Genomic DNA, 14603 nt, shown 5'->3' with positions numbered 1-14603 from the left:
CGATGAGAATGTCACATGAAGGATCATCCATCTTCGACAAGCAGAATCAGCTGTGATACTGAATGATGAAACTGGATGTAAACACGAGAGCCACCCATTCACACCATTATCAGCTTGTTATGTTGAGAAAACAAAAGTTTGTTTCTCCAAAGAAAACAAGCTTTGTGGTTTCAGAGAAAATCACATCCAAATGAATCAAGCAGGAACAGCTGCACACAGCTTTTGTGTTCTTTTTAAAGAAACTTTAGGTGTTATATTTCCCGTGCAGTTAAAAAAAATCTAGCATCTATTATGTATATTTTAGAAAGCAGAGATTTAATTTTCTAATGTTCTATTTAAAGCCTGAAATATACAAACAAAAATGGAATACCACACAGAAGTGGGGAGGATAACCAGTACTTTTTAAAAAATATGTTATAGTATAGAAGCTATGCAGCACTAGAAGTTGTAATGAATGAATAGGATATGATTCAAATATGATCTGTTTTTCCAACTTGTCTGAAAGAATCAATGATACAAGCATTTTTTTATATAACTGTTCTAGTTATAGCTGTTGAAAAACATTAACTGGAATAATAGCAAAAAAAAAATTTGTTTTTTAATATTAATTTATAATGTTTACCCCAATGTCTTACCAAATGGCTGCTGCAGTCGTTTCCATTCAAATGACTGCTGGAGGTAAGCAACACCCCTCTCACCAATGTAGCATCTTTTACTATAAGCTAACCTGAAACAAATGCCCTCAGAAGTCACCAAATAAGTGAAGAAAGTCCATCCCTGTGTCATCTATTCTCTGTATAAACCTAATTGTTCTGTTTAGGTGTGTTAGAGAACATTAGAGAACAAACAAGATCATGAAGACCAAGAAATGCAGATGAGGTTTACAGTAATGGAGATGCAATAGGTTTTAAAATCAGCCTTAGGTCATAAAAACTACAGTGGTCACCAGCTGCAATAGTAGAGCAATAAGTAAAACGAGCTGAGAACACATGAATGATGCAACAAAGAAGAAAACTGCAAGTAAAAATGTTGCAATCACAAAAAAGCCATAGTCATAAAGTAGGATAATGATCTAAAACACAATAGTAAATCCATGAGAAAATAGCTTTAAAAAAGGATGAAATCAAGTTGTTGGAATGGACCAATAGACGTCCAAACCTCAACTTGATTGAAATGGTGAATAGTGAAAGAAATAGATGCCTGGAACCCTGTGATGGCTGCAGTTACAGCCACACAAATGTGGTAACATTCACTTTCACCACACGCAACAGGTTCACATTCACTCTCACTACAAATGGGTTCACCTCACTTATATTTGGGTTTCTTTAAGTCTAGGATTCAATTTACAGAATAACTGGTTTTTGTTTAGAAGGCAACACATGGCATTGTATTCTGGAATAAGTGCGCACATTTTAGTCTACATTGTTGTGTTATGCTTGATTTAACCTTTGTTTGGTTTTTGAGTTTCCTCAGGGCTGGCTGCTCCAATCCTTTAGGAGAGCAGAGAGGTGGAGATGGGGTGGAGCAAGCCAGCTGAGACTGCAAATTGGTTCATACCACTACTCATCATCCAGAGGGGGGGGAATGGGATTTTTCTGTTAGTTTCAGTTAGGTTTTGTGTATTTTCCCCTTAGTGTGTTGTATGTGGCCTGATCAGCCAGTATTTAAGTTTCCCCTTTTGTCTGTGTTAGTTAGGTCTGTTTGTTTGAGTTATTATGAGTTGATGTCTGTTACTTTGACCTCTTTTATGGGCCCAATTTTTGTCATTTTTTCTATTATTTACCCAAGTGTTGTTTGGGTTAAATAAAAAACAATTATTTTTGACTTAAAACTGGTGCCTGGCTGTTCCTTTACTGCTCGGTCCATCACAAACCCATAATGTTTGAATTAATGTTTTTCTTTTCACTGTACAAAAAAAAAAATGGTAAAAATATCCATCGCAGGAACTAATTGTAGCTGGTGGAAAAGACTTCATAACCTCAGCTGTCTATAAGAGACTCCACTTTTCACAAGGCCAAACACTGATGCTTAGTAATAAATCTTTACACAAATGCATCAACTCTTTCCCTAATAATTTTGTACTTATATTTTATAGGACACGACTACCAGTGACAGATCAGCGGTATGGCATTTCAACTACTGTAAAATCAACCTTCCAGTGAAAGCACCTGAAGGCATCTGGCCTGGATCTCAAATGGGCTTCTTATCTGATGAATCTGCTGCGTGCACCAACTAACTGAAAATCTTTGGATAAAATGTCTTGAACTGGAGAATGAGGGGTTAAAGATGATGAATGAACTGACAGTCGCAATAGGAAATGAGTACTTCATATTTGTTCTTATCATTAGATTTTGTCATCCTCAAGATTAGCCATTCCTAAATGTTAAAAAAAAAAGCCTCATAAGTCACAATTCTGCATAGGATTTTTACATCGGCTGCAAGTGGACATTTATTTACTCACCAATTATGTGCTTGAAACAAGTTAAAGGAAAAAGTGTCAGGATTGGAGTAAGTTTGTCAAGGTCTAAATTGTGAAAATTCAACAAGTGGGTCTCAGCACATCAATCAAAATGAAGGAATGGACATCAACCAGTGACCAGCACAATGTTATGTGAAAATTCAACAAGTGGGTCTCAGCACATCAATCAAAATGAAGGAATGGACATCAACCAGTGACCAGCACAATGTTAGAGAGGTGGTCATAATGATATGCCCACTTGGTGTACCTCGATTTTACTTTGGTCAGAAGTTGGGGGACAGCTGGATAAAACTCTGAGGAGAAGAAATTTCTTAAATTAGTCAAAACTGGACAAAAAATACCAAACCTGGTAATGAAAGCCAAGCAACTTTCTGTCAAACACCTAATCGAATTATGGGCAACTACTTCATAACCCACATTAAATTAGCATCTGGTCAGTGCATAATTCGCCACACTATAATACATCAGATAGACAGAAGCTGGAATTTAGGGATGAATTCATGCTCTTAATCAGCACAGAGAGGTGGGCTCAGCCCCCTGGCAAAGGAAGCTATCATCTGTCCAAGGGAAGGGGGCTTAATGAGCAAGACAAAAAGTTTTAATCATGCTAAACATCTGCTGTACGGTGAAGCTTCTCAGAGAGCCACAGAAAGATTATGAGATTTATATAGCAGCAGTCCGCTTTCCTGCTTCCTGTTTGTTGGTATGAGTCCAAATGGGACAGAGCGAAATAGTGAAAGAGAACCAGAAAGAGGCTACGTTGTCCCATGCTTTGACAGATGTCCCAGTGTTGGACAGATAAATCTTCTTTACTGGCAGTCACTGTTTGGTTGCACCCAAGAACAGCCGGTACGTATCTCTTTCTATAATGAATGTCCATGAAACGGTTAAAAAAACAAATAAATATTCAACGCATGTGTTCCACTTTAGCATAATGCATTCCTACCACACAAAATACATATACAAACTGACAAAATATGCAAAAGTTCAATAGGTATGAACGCTTGTGCAGGATGCTGATTCTGTTGTCGAGTCGGAAACTGTGAAGATAAAAAATGAAGGCTTGTGCTACAACATTCTCTTCGATGTTTGTACTGATTTGAACATAATGAAGAAGCTGCATCCCGCTGATGGTGTGGAAGCAGCTGGAGGTAATAGCTGTTTAATGTCTGTTTTCTGCCATGCACCAATCTGTGTTTGACACCAAAGGTGTGTTTTTAAACAGTTTCAAGCAGACACAATTACTCTGCGTTAAATGAACTGTGGAGGTTTGCAATGAACTTAACTAGAGCAGACAAAAAAAGGGAGGGGGCAGATGTCTGGCTCTTATTGGAACGTCTAGCTCTGTGGGCCTAGAATTATATTTCATTAATTATATTTCTTATAAAACACGTTATTGTGTTTTATAGGAAAATCTAAGGACAGGGAGGCATACTCAAAATGTTTCTGTTCATAGATTTCACACATTTTATATATATATATATATATATATATATATATATATATATATATATATATATATATATATATATATATATATATTTTTTTTTTATTTTTTTTTTTCTTCTCAGAGATCTACTGCTAACTGTATCCGGGACAAAATCTATATGTTTGTGCATATGAATATGAAGGTCATTTGTATGAACATGCAGGAAGTTTGTATCTTTGCGCGTACCTGTCTGTGTGATTGGACTGACGCCTGCAGGGCACAGTGTTGCGGACGCATGTGCCGGTTCCCGGGTCCACGTTCTCGACCATGACAAAGGGATGCTCCTCGAGGGTGGCCACCGTCAGGTGGCGGTCATCAGATATGTGCTCCAGGAAGCTGCCGTACCGCGGCCAGATGGGGTAGCGAACCTGAAGGATGCCGCGAGCGAACGTGCCCACCTGAAACGGTAAACGTGGGGTGGGGGAGGGGAGAAAGAGCTCATTGGTAACACGAACATTCCCGTTCGGATCTGAAACGACCTTCATGTCAACCTTTTTCTATTTCACATGCCATTCCCCACAGGCATAGGTGAATTTATTAAATTATTTAACAGCATTTGCATGTGCTGACCTGGGGACTGGAACATAAAAGGAGAGTAGAGTCGAGTTTATTAACAGATTCTGCACAAAGGGAGTGACAAACACCTACAGCTACAGCACCACGTTTATAATATAGTTCATTATGAGTTGTCTTCATTATGTGTTGATTTTTTTTTTTTACTAATACTTCAGTTAATAATCTTTCTGATTAATTAAAAGTTACACTTCATTTATTCAGTTCCAGTGACAAATGTCTGAGAACACTAGTGATCAAACAGCGTCATTGAACGGAAACATACCAGACAGATACAGTTCTGGAGAAGTTTGAAGAAAATTTAAATTGTGAAAAAAATATTTCAAGGAGTACTATTCCATCCTTCATTAATTAATGAAGCAAATAGGAAATATGCAAACCCACCGAGACGTGGCAAGGCATTTTAAGATTGTGATTACAATGAAACAAAACATGTTGAAAGTTAAAGGGATGTTCAGTACCTAGAATGTAAGTGTACAGCAAATAAGATCAAACAATAAAAACAAAATGAAGATCATTTCTACTGAAGAAACAAATATGATTTTGCCAATACAAATTGTCCCTAAAGAGCACCAAACGGATATTAAAAATGATCTGCGGCAACTTAAACAGCCGTGTATTCACAGTTGAGGTAAAAAAGCTTCAAAAGAGCACTGACATGTTATTATAACAGACAAGGTGCACAACATGGCGGAGAGAGGTAGAACAGAGTATCAGAATGTGATGAGATGAGGCCAATTTCCAGCTTAACATGAGGTCTGTTTTGTTGCCTGCCAACTTTGACTCTCATGGGAATATGAAGACACAACACGACCGGAGATCATCTGAGAGTTTTGCACATTTACAGCACAATTACACATCCAGGTTTGTACACACATTAAAACATACAGTTCTGCCAGGAAGTGACATTGACAAAGTGGGTTAGTCTTCCCAGGACAGAAATAAATGAGTTCAACCGCAGCAGTGAGATTACATTCAGACCTTTCTGGTTAGTCGCAGTTTTTCCAATACACCCTCAGGCTCCAACCGTGTGTGTGTGTGTGTGTGTGTGTGTGTGTGTGTGTGTGTGTGTGTGTGTGTGTGTGTGTGTGTGTGTGTGTGTGTGTGTGCGTGTGTGTGTGCGTGTGTGTGGGTGTGTGTGTGTGCGTGTGTGTGCGTGTGCTGCAGTGTGTGAAAGGGAGTAAAAACACTGTAGAGTGCATGGAAAGGTTGTGAACAACAAGAAAGAGATGTCTCCTCTGCAAATCAAGAAGGCATTTGAATAATGAATTTTGTGTCCTCTTAAACACACAAGTGCACCGCAATGAATTAGAAATTTAGTTTAAAATGTCAAGAATTCAATTAAAAACACGTCAGCGTTCTGTAGTTTATGCATTCATACTTGGTTGTGGTTATTTTTTCACTATTCTGTGAATCTATAATCTCTTAAATGGACTTTTTAACCTATTGAAGGGTCTCCAGGGTTTGTTACCTGTCCAGCATGTTAACAGGGGTTTTGCACACTACTGAGTGACACTCACTCAGTAGTGTGAGTCGAGGTTATTAGAACAGTATGAGTTCTACTGTTATAATTCAATTACTGAAAATTAAATTAAAGGGAAAGAGATATCTTCAAACTATCTCTCCGTATTCTCTAGATGAATCAGAGAATACATTTGGAGACTCCATCTTTGCTTTAATTGATGTTCCAAATGATTGACATTAAGAGCTTTTAGAGCTCAAAGCATCGTGATGAGGGAAGCGTGCTACATTTTAAGCAAGTGTGTGTTTGTATTGCAAAGTCTGTATTTTATTTGCTAAAGCTGAGGCTTGTTTTTAACATTTTTAAACCTGCAGGTGAAATAATTTAGAAAATGTTTTCAGTAGTAGCTGGATTACAGACAGGCACAGGCATCAGCAAGCAGAAACATGGATGAAGAGATGCTCTCAGGGCCATATGGCTCAGGGTGATGGCACATTTATATTTAGCCTTTTAAATTCTGTAATAACAATAAAATGAATCCCAAATCTAATTTGAAATTGCTCCCTAAAAGGAGTTTTTTGTTTTCACTTGCATCTAATTTGAACATTAAAGTAAAAAAAAAAAACGTCCGTAATGTTGGTGAATGCAAATATCAATTTCTTGCACAACAGTTATATATCTGAGGCAGATTTTTATTATGCACCAACACTATGGAGAACAAGGTAAACACCCTTAAATCTGAATTTTGGTGCCACAGACAAGTTTTCATTAATCAGCGTTTGATTCATGGTCATGCTGCTGTTTACCTTGTCCCACAGTCTCTCCCGGTCCAAAGCAATGATGACCATAGAAGGGTTGGATAGAAAGCCTTGATTGTTGAATGACAGGTCTTTTTGTTCCCACGTTACATTCAGCATGTGCCTACATGTCCAACAGAGATAAAAGCACAAAAAGTAAGCAATCAAAGGGCGTAGCTTTAGCATTCCACGCACTGGATGTTCCATATTCATTTAAACCAACACACGCTCACAACAACCTGATTCTAATCAAGCCTAAAGCTTTCCTCAGAGGGTTTAATTTAATGTCTTGGACGGGAAGCAGCTCATCTTAGTTGATTGGTTGAATGTCGGGATGATACTACTAAATGGTCTTGATACTTTTTAAGGTCTAATTTCAGGACAGACTGAGTTTTGAACAATTAATCCGCAGGCTGATTTAAAATTTACAACAAATGTAAAAGAGGTGCAAACAATGTCTTTTCAACAGCGTTTACGCCACGTTATGCTCTGAGGATTTCATAGCCTGTCCAGTTGATCTCAGCATGTGAATTCATGTGATGAAGTGACTGCTTGTTGTTATTATAGCTACTATTACACACAGTTTGTGCATGACGTTGACTATTTACCTATTCATTTGCCCCTGCGGATTGCCATTTCCTCTTTTCTTCCCTTCATTTTGTCTTCATAAACCAACCAGTTTCACATATTCACTTAAAATTGTTTTTTAAGTAAAACTGATTTTTTTATTAGCAGTTAAGCATTTTTTTTTAATATAACTGAAGAGATGGGTATGGAAAAACTTGCCCAATCTCACATGTAATTTAATTTATTTGTATATTATTTTCCATGACACCCAATTTTCATTCATTTTGGTTTTGATCGGGCAGATCCAATCGAGTAATAAGGCCGTGTTTAGGGTGGCTGTCATACAAGCAGTTGTCTGGAAATCAGGAGATTTGGAGTGGATTCCAGCTTTCTACAACATGTTGATGGCACTCAACCCATCGGATCTGTTGCCACTTGATCTGTGTATAATGAGTGAGGTATGTAAGCATGGCTGAGTGAATGTGACTCAATGTGTAAAAGTGCTCTTACGGGTCTGTCAAAAGATTTACTGGTAAAATACATTTACCTGTAAAAGACATTTTTAAAGTCTCCAGTTGTTAACGCAAGTACAAAAGATTGGTACTAATAAACGTATTCCAATACACGGATATATGATACTTTTTGTTAAATACCTCAATAAAAAAAACTGGAGATTCAATCTACTGATTGAAGTGCCTTTAAAAAAAGCTTTACAAAAAGCTTGTCTGAGAAATTACCATTACAAATAACACAACCGTGGATTCTTAGATTTCTAATACCATTGCTAAAATCGCATATTATCTTGTTTCGAGAGCTCAAAACTGCAAAGACTTGAGTGAAATGCAGCACTGCTTCAATTTTGAAACTGTACTATCTATGTTTAAAATGTATTTTGAAGTATAAAAGGAAGTACTGTTTGCTTTGACAAAATGTATTGAAAGAGTCGCAGATGGCCAAGAACCCCTTGTGTTCTGACAAATTTAAAACGTTCCTACAAAATCCTGTTAATAAATATACATTTTAGAACTGCTAGATTGGCTTAGTCCAAGTCAAGCGGTGAATCACAGTCAAATTTCTGACTGACAGTTGTTTAACCTAAACTTGGTCTGTCAGACAGCCATGGAGAGAAAAAGTACATTTATCTGCATCTGACTATTTCGTGCTATATTTTCTGCTTCTCTTTTACTCACTGTTTATCACGTATAATGCATCAGAAAATGTACTCAGACTTGCATTTTTCAAGAGAAGGTTGCTAGCACCATACAAACACACTGCTGTCTGCTGCTCCCATTCTTAAAAGCCACATCCTTGTGACTGTTTATCGGTAAAACATAATTGTAATCTCCATCCATCCATTTTCTTGCACCCTTGTCCCTCAGTGGGGTCGGGAGGGTTGCTGGTGCCTATCTCCAGCTAATGTTCTGGGTGAGAGGCAGGGTTCACCCTGGATAGGTCGCCAGTCTGTAGCAGGGCAACACAGAGACACACAGGACAAACAACCATGCACCCACACACTCACACCAAGGGGCAATTTGAAGAGGCCAATTAACCTGACAGTCATGTTTTTGGACCATGGGAGGAAGCTGGAGTACCCGGAGAAAACCAACGCATGCACAGGGAGAATATGCAAACTCCATGCAGAAAGACCGGGGCTGGGAATTGAACCCAGAACCTTCTTGTTGCAAGGCAACAGCTCTACCAACTGCACCACTGTGCAGCCCTATAATTGTAATATCTTTAAATGTATATAGAGGTATCACAAAACAAAGGCCAGTAAGAATCCACCACTTATGCAAAGTAATCACAGACTAGACACAAGCAAATTGTGAGCGCTGTGAGAATACAGCAGCTCAGCAGGTAACAATGCTGCAGCCTGAATCAGCTTTGAAGCTTCCCATCGGCAAAAGACAAAGGGCAATTTCAAGGTTTTATTCAAATGGATCTTGGCTGCATTTGATAATTTTTTGTTCCAAAATAACATAATTAGACAAGTCAAACTTGACTCTGTTTAAAATAATTATGACCGGTATTCTTTTTGTATCTTGGCTCAGTAGTTTTGATCTGTACTGTGACTTTTTTGGCAAATTTGAGCATCATTTTATATCATGGCGCAAACTTCAAAACAATATTTAGATCATCCGATGTAAGACAAAGGGAGAGATGATTAAAAAGTCATGCTGTTAAAAAAATAAAGAAGTGATTAATTAAACATGCCCCACCTGACCAGAGTGTTGTTCTCTGACTGTTTTGCTGGTTTACTGCAATCTCCATGTCCTTCGGGAATGAAACCATAAACCTTCTTGAAACTCTCTGCCCCTTTGGCTACGATGGCGACGCCCTCCCTTACTCTCTGCCGCAAGCTTTTCCTCCACTGGTCCGTGATCACACCGATCACACCTACTGGGAAGGTGGCAGGTGGAGGGCTGTTGGGGTTGCCTACGGCAAGGCTGGGGAGGATCCAGATGTAGCCGGGCCCCAGCAGACCCAACTCGCCTGCTAGACGAAACAGGTACTGTGCTTCCTCGTGGGAGCAGTACGCCAACAGGACCTGGGAGTCCAACTGCAAAAAGACAAGAAATCTGCTGTTTATGAAATATGCAGGACATGGCATCAGATTTATGAACTTCTTCTGGTTCTTTCAAGTCAGTAATATTGCAGTATTCTGGATATTTTTTTAACAAATGGACAATTCAGGTTTTGAAATATAAAACCTATAAATGTTTCCCTTTATAACATGACACAATATCCAAAGGGTTTTTTTTGTTACACTTAGGACTTAAGATTTCAGCTCAAAACCTTTACAACAATTTTTGGTAAATTGTAAATGTTTGCACTTTGACAGTATAATTTGCCTGTCATTTTTATAAAAAATAAATAAATAAAAGGCCATTAACTTTTAAGAAAAGAGATTTATTTACAATAGCACCATGTATGCACTGTATTTCATAGTAATCGAAAAATAAAACAACAGAGATGAAGAAAAAAAACCATACTTCAGATACATGATTCACATGGACTATCTGATTTTTACAGATAAGCTGCAGTAAATGGCAACATTTCCAGTTTAATTTAAAGGTGCCAACAGTTTCTCCATGTTTCAGGTTTTCCAGGGCTGAGAACCAACAAAACGAAATGCTTCCTCCCTTTGTTTTCTTCCCTTTTAGAAACTAGGAGGGAATCAGTGAAACCTCATTGTTTCCACAGAAGCCGACTAACCCAGTGAAAATAAAAGCATGCACACTTTTTTTTGTCCTATTGTTCTAGAAAATCATTATTGTGACAATGTTTTACAGATAGTGACAATATTAAAATACAGGTCTGAATCCATAATAACACCAACGTTTCTTGTGTGCTGCATGGCCTTCAGCCTAATTGAGTCTAGTTGGGTTCAGAGATTCCTAAATCAGACGGACTGATTTTGTGGTGACAAAAAATTAAAAGTTGTGTCACTAGTATGCACAGTGCTATGAAAAAAAAAACACTTTCCTTCTCCCAGATTGCTCTGTTGTTGTTGCATCCAAAATGTTTCAACTCAAAAACATTTGTTGACACAAAAATCAAGATGTATTGTTGGCAAAAGATAAATCAAAGCTCCACCACCTTAGTGTTACAATGGCTCTCACTGTGGTTCAACAAAGTCTTAAAACCTTATAAATTGGTTCTGTATCTTTGATAGTTGTCAATTATTGTTTTCCCCATCTAATCTTGAATGAATTTCTTTGGATTTTGCATAGCAATTATAGCCTGGAAAATGATGAGTTTGCTCCATGCTTAAGAACAAGAAGAAAAAAAACTATGGGATTCATCTGCTTTCCTATCTCATGCAGTGTAGTTAATGTTGAGAAAAATATGCAAACGGCTTTTTAACTTTACCTGCTGCAGCATGCGTTTGGTCTTCAAATCATTGGCACCAACCGACATTTCCAGAGACATGATATCCTGCAGATTCCAGAGAAAGTAGGATGTGTCTGTGTAGGACTGAACTATATCCACAAAGGTGTCGTAGCCCGGCATCAAGCTGGTGATTACGGCAAACTCTGCCCAGTCATACTCCTCCAAGATCTGACAAAGACATGCAAAGGCAAAGGCAGAAAATTACAAATATGATTTGCAGTCTAGTGACTGATTTTTTTCCCCCCATTAGTCTTTATGAAATAGATCAACCTCAGTTAGATTAGCAAATACATCTGTACATATGACTACGTTTGCAAGGCACTGTAATTGTTTCTTTTGGACCAAATTGTGGGATCTGGTTGTTTTACATGCTGCAGAATTACTAAAGTGTTCCATAATTTCCCCACTGATCTAGTTTGTCAAAATGAGCTTCAACTCGACAAATAATTATGCCCTGCATGATTTTCCGTACTTGTAAATATAACAAAAGTTGTTGAAAATATTCTGCAAATGTCAGCGAGGTGAAATTAGGGTCTGACAGATTTTACCGGGATTGTCCAATTGACTTGGAAACATGTTTTACAATGATGTTATCCAGTCCCATGAGAACATTTACAATCTGCCATAAATCCAGATTGTACGGGTTTGTGGAAATTGGGCCAGGACTTCAAATCAGGGATTCCCCACAGTCTCTTGGGATGTCCCTTCATGGTGTTAATCGGCCTACGAAGACCTCAGGAGTCATGATTGACCCTTTAATTAATTGTTATGATAACCCTTTTCTTTCTCAAGGGTAGAAGAACGATTTGGCTGATTGACTTTTGTACCTTGAACATGCAGATGACCTGCTGCTCCAAAGAAGCTCCCATCTGTAGAAAGGAGGATCCTTCAGCCTGTAAAAAACAAACAAAATGTACTGATACAGTTCTATGAGTTATCATGAATGCTATCATTTCTCATGTTCTGTTGACTGGACTCCATCGTAAGGCTACAGTGAGTAATTTGACTGCCTTGTATTATGTCCAGAATAAAGAGGTCGACAAAAGTTCAAGAAAATACCATGAATGAATCTGAACCACATTTTAAATGTTGATCTTAGATGAATTAGGTCAGTAATCAAACAATGTTCTAAACATTACAAACAATAGACTTCTAGCTATCGACTTACAGGCAATAAACATCTGCTGCAGCACGTGTCCTCCAGCAGTAATGACACAAATACAAGTGATGCTTTACATGATGAACTTCTGCTCTGACTATAAATATTGCATTTTGCATATTTATTGATGCATTCGTTTTACAGAAGCCTGGGATTTTTCATTTTCTGCCTCAGTCTTGTACAAGTGTGCTCAAAGTGCAAACACTCAGTCCTGCTGCTCTCTTTCTGTCAAAAAGGGGAGGTCCAACGTTGTTCATGTCCGCGTGTTTGCATACATTTAAATACCGGCTCAGAGTGCATTGACAGGGGAGGGCTTGTTAAACACATTTAACAAGCTTCAGCGTAAAAATGGCAACAAGAGTGAGGGGAGGAGAAATAAATGACAAAGTGGAAACATGACAAGGACAAATCGTGAAGCATGAATCATGTGTATTCTTGTCATCCAGCCGTCAGAACTGAAGACACTTTGACAAACAGGGGTGCGTCTAGAAAGTTTTTTAAAGAGGGTACCAGATGGAGCCACTGGTGGCTCACCAAAAGATTCAATTAACTTTTTAAAAATATATTTATGATGTGTTTTGAAGTGCTTAATATTATAGTATGAATAACTGTTTATCACATACAGGCTCTGACAAAAATATTAGTAGTTCATATTGGTTAATAGTATTATTGAAGCCCCAGGAACACATTATACAGATCACAAGCAACACTGAGGGGTGAGTCTATAAAATAAATTCAAAATGTACTTTTAGGTAGATTTTATATTTGTTTTGTGGACATCACTGGCTTAACGGTTCTTTATAGGTCAAGACAAATTTCCCCAGAGGAGCCAATAAAATAATCTTCCTGCAGTCTATCCATCTAAGAAACGTTGCATTCCTATTTATTCAAAAAATATTATGCAGGTACGATGTTAAGAGGACAAGCAAATAAAAAGAATCATTTTGTCACGTAAAGGAAGAACATAAAACCGAGTCGTAATTAATCAGAATTTCACCTTTCACAACTAAATTAGGTTGCTCGTAATTATTGTTTGAACAGACGTGTTCAAACAATAATAGTGCAAACATGAATTAACCAAATCATGTCAAGATTTCAAAGCAGGCAGTGCTGATGAAATGTTTTGAATCTCTCAAAGGATTTTACATCATTAACTTTTTCAGAATCATTTGGAAGGAAATCCCATCAGATAGTACATATTTTAAAAAAAACTACAACTGTGTACACTGTATGTAAACATAAAGCACACTGTAGACATACTATTTTTATTGCTTCTGAAAATTCAGAATTATATGCAATAAGATTATCATGTATTCAAACAATTTGCAAAAGCTGAAATGGGTATAGTGAATTTGAATTAAGGCAACAAAGTAAACAAACTTAATTTGGTTGAAGCCTATTTAAATAAAAAGCGACATCCTCAAGTTTTTCTCATGCTGAAATTATTTGCCCTCTTTTCTCTGGGAGTTTGTTCTGTTTTGTCCAGATATGGCATTCAGATTTGGAGTATCAGTGAACATCTATTTTAAAGCCCCATTCAGAGAGACTTGGGTCACTGCCTGACTTTGTTAGAGTTGTCTCACAGCCAGCTGTATATTTTCTGACGGCATAATTTTTAGTCCATTTCCTCCCTTCTCTGACCAGTCTGATTATCACATCACTGCTGCAGAAAAACACATATGCATGATTCAGTGCATTCTGTAGTGTGGAAAGTCATTCATGTTGGAACATGTCTTTCAAAAATGCACTCAGACAGTCACTTGCCCATGCAGTGAATAAGGCCAGAGCTATCTGAGCATACTGGCAAAACTAATGTAAAGATATGAAAGTATCCAAAGTCTGTGCTTCATATGCAATGACCTTTTCACCTTCAGACTCGCTGACCTAATGAAGAAGCGGGGTGGTGGGATGTAACTGGATGAAGCGACAGTGAAGAAGCTTGCCAATTAATTATGAGGGATCAATGAGGAACCTATTTTTTGTGTTGTGGAGATGGGAAAGAAAGGGAAAGAGGGGAAAAATAAAAGTAACGATGTGGGTAGCACAGCAAGAAGAGGCTGAATACAAATGCACGCAGTGGCGCAAAAAGTGGGTATGCAGCGTACACAGCGTATGCAACGCATAGGGGCGCAGCACCAGAGGGGGCGCCAAAACCCAGTCTGGAGGGGGCGGCGTGCCAATAA

General features: G+C 38.1%; 1 protein-coding gene across 1 annotated transcript in view; it reads right to left on the bottom strand.

Moving 5' to 3' along the window:
- LOC103481634 (glutamate receptor ionotropic, NMDA 2C-like) overlaps positions 1 to 14603 on the bottom strand; it is a 61066-nt gene that overhangs the window by 21512 nt on the left and 24951 nt on the right. Inside the window, exons 4-8 of the mRNA XM_008437258.3 lie at positions 12089 to 12154; positions 11241 to 11429; positions 9587 to 9927; positions 6810 to 6924; positions 4155 to 4366 (exon numbers count right to left, since the gene is read on the bottom strand). Of these exons, the coding sequence (XP_008435480.1) occupies positions 4155 to 4366; positions 6810 to 6924; positions 9587 to 9927; positions 11241 to 11429; positions 12089 to 12154 (923 nt within the window). The remainder of the gene's footprint in view (positions 1 to 4154; positions 4367 to 6809; positions 6925 to 9586; positions 9928 to 11240; positions 11430 to 12088; positions 12155 to 14603) is intronic.

Source organism: Poecilia reticulata, chromosome 19 (assembly GCF_904066995.2).
Source record: "Poecilia reticulata chromosome 19, P_reticulata-male-v2, whole genome shotgun sequence".
Taxonomy (NCBI): domain Eukaryota; kingdom Metazoa; phylum Chordata; class Actinopteri; order Cyprinodontiformes; family Poeciliidae; genus Poecilia; species Poecilia reticulata.
The sequence above is the reverse complement of the archived record's forward strand: the minus strand, read 5'-3'. Positions and strand labels throughout refer to the sequence as shown.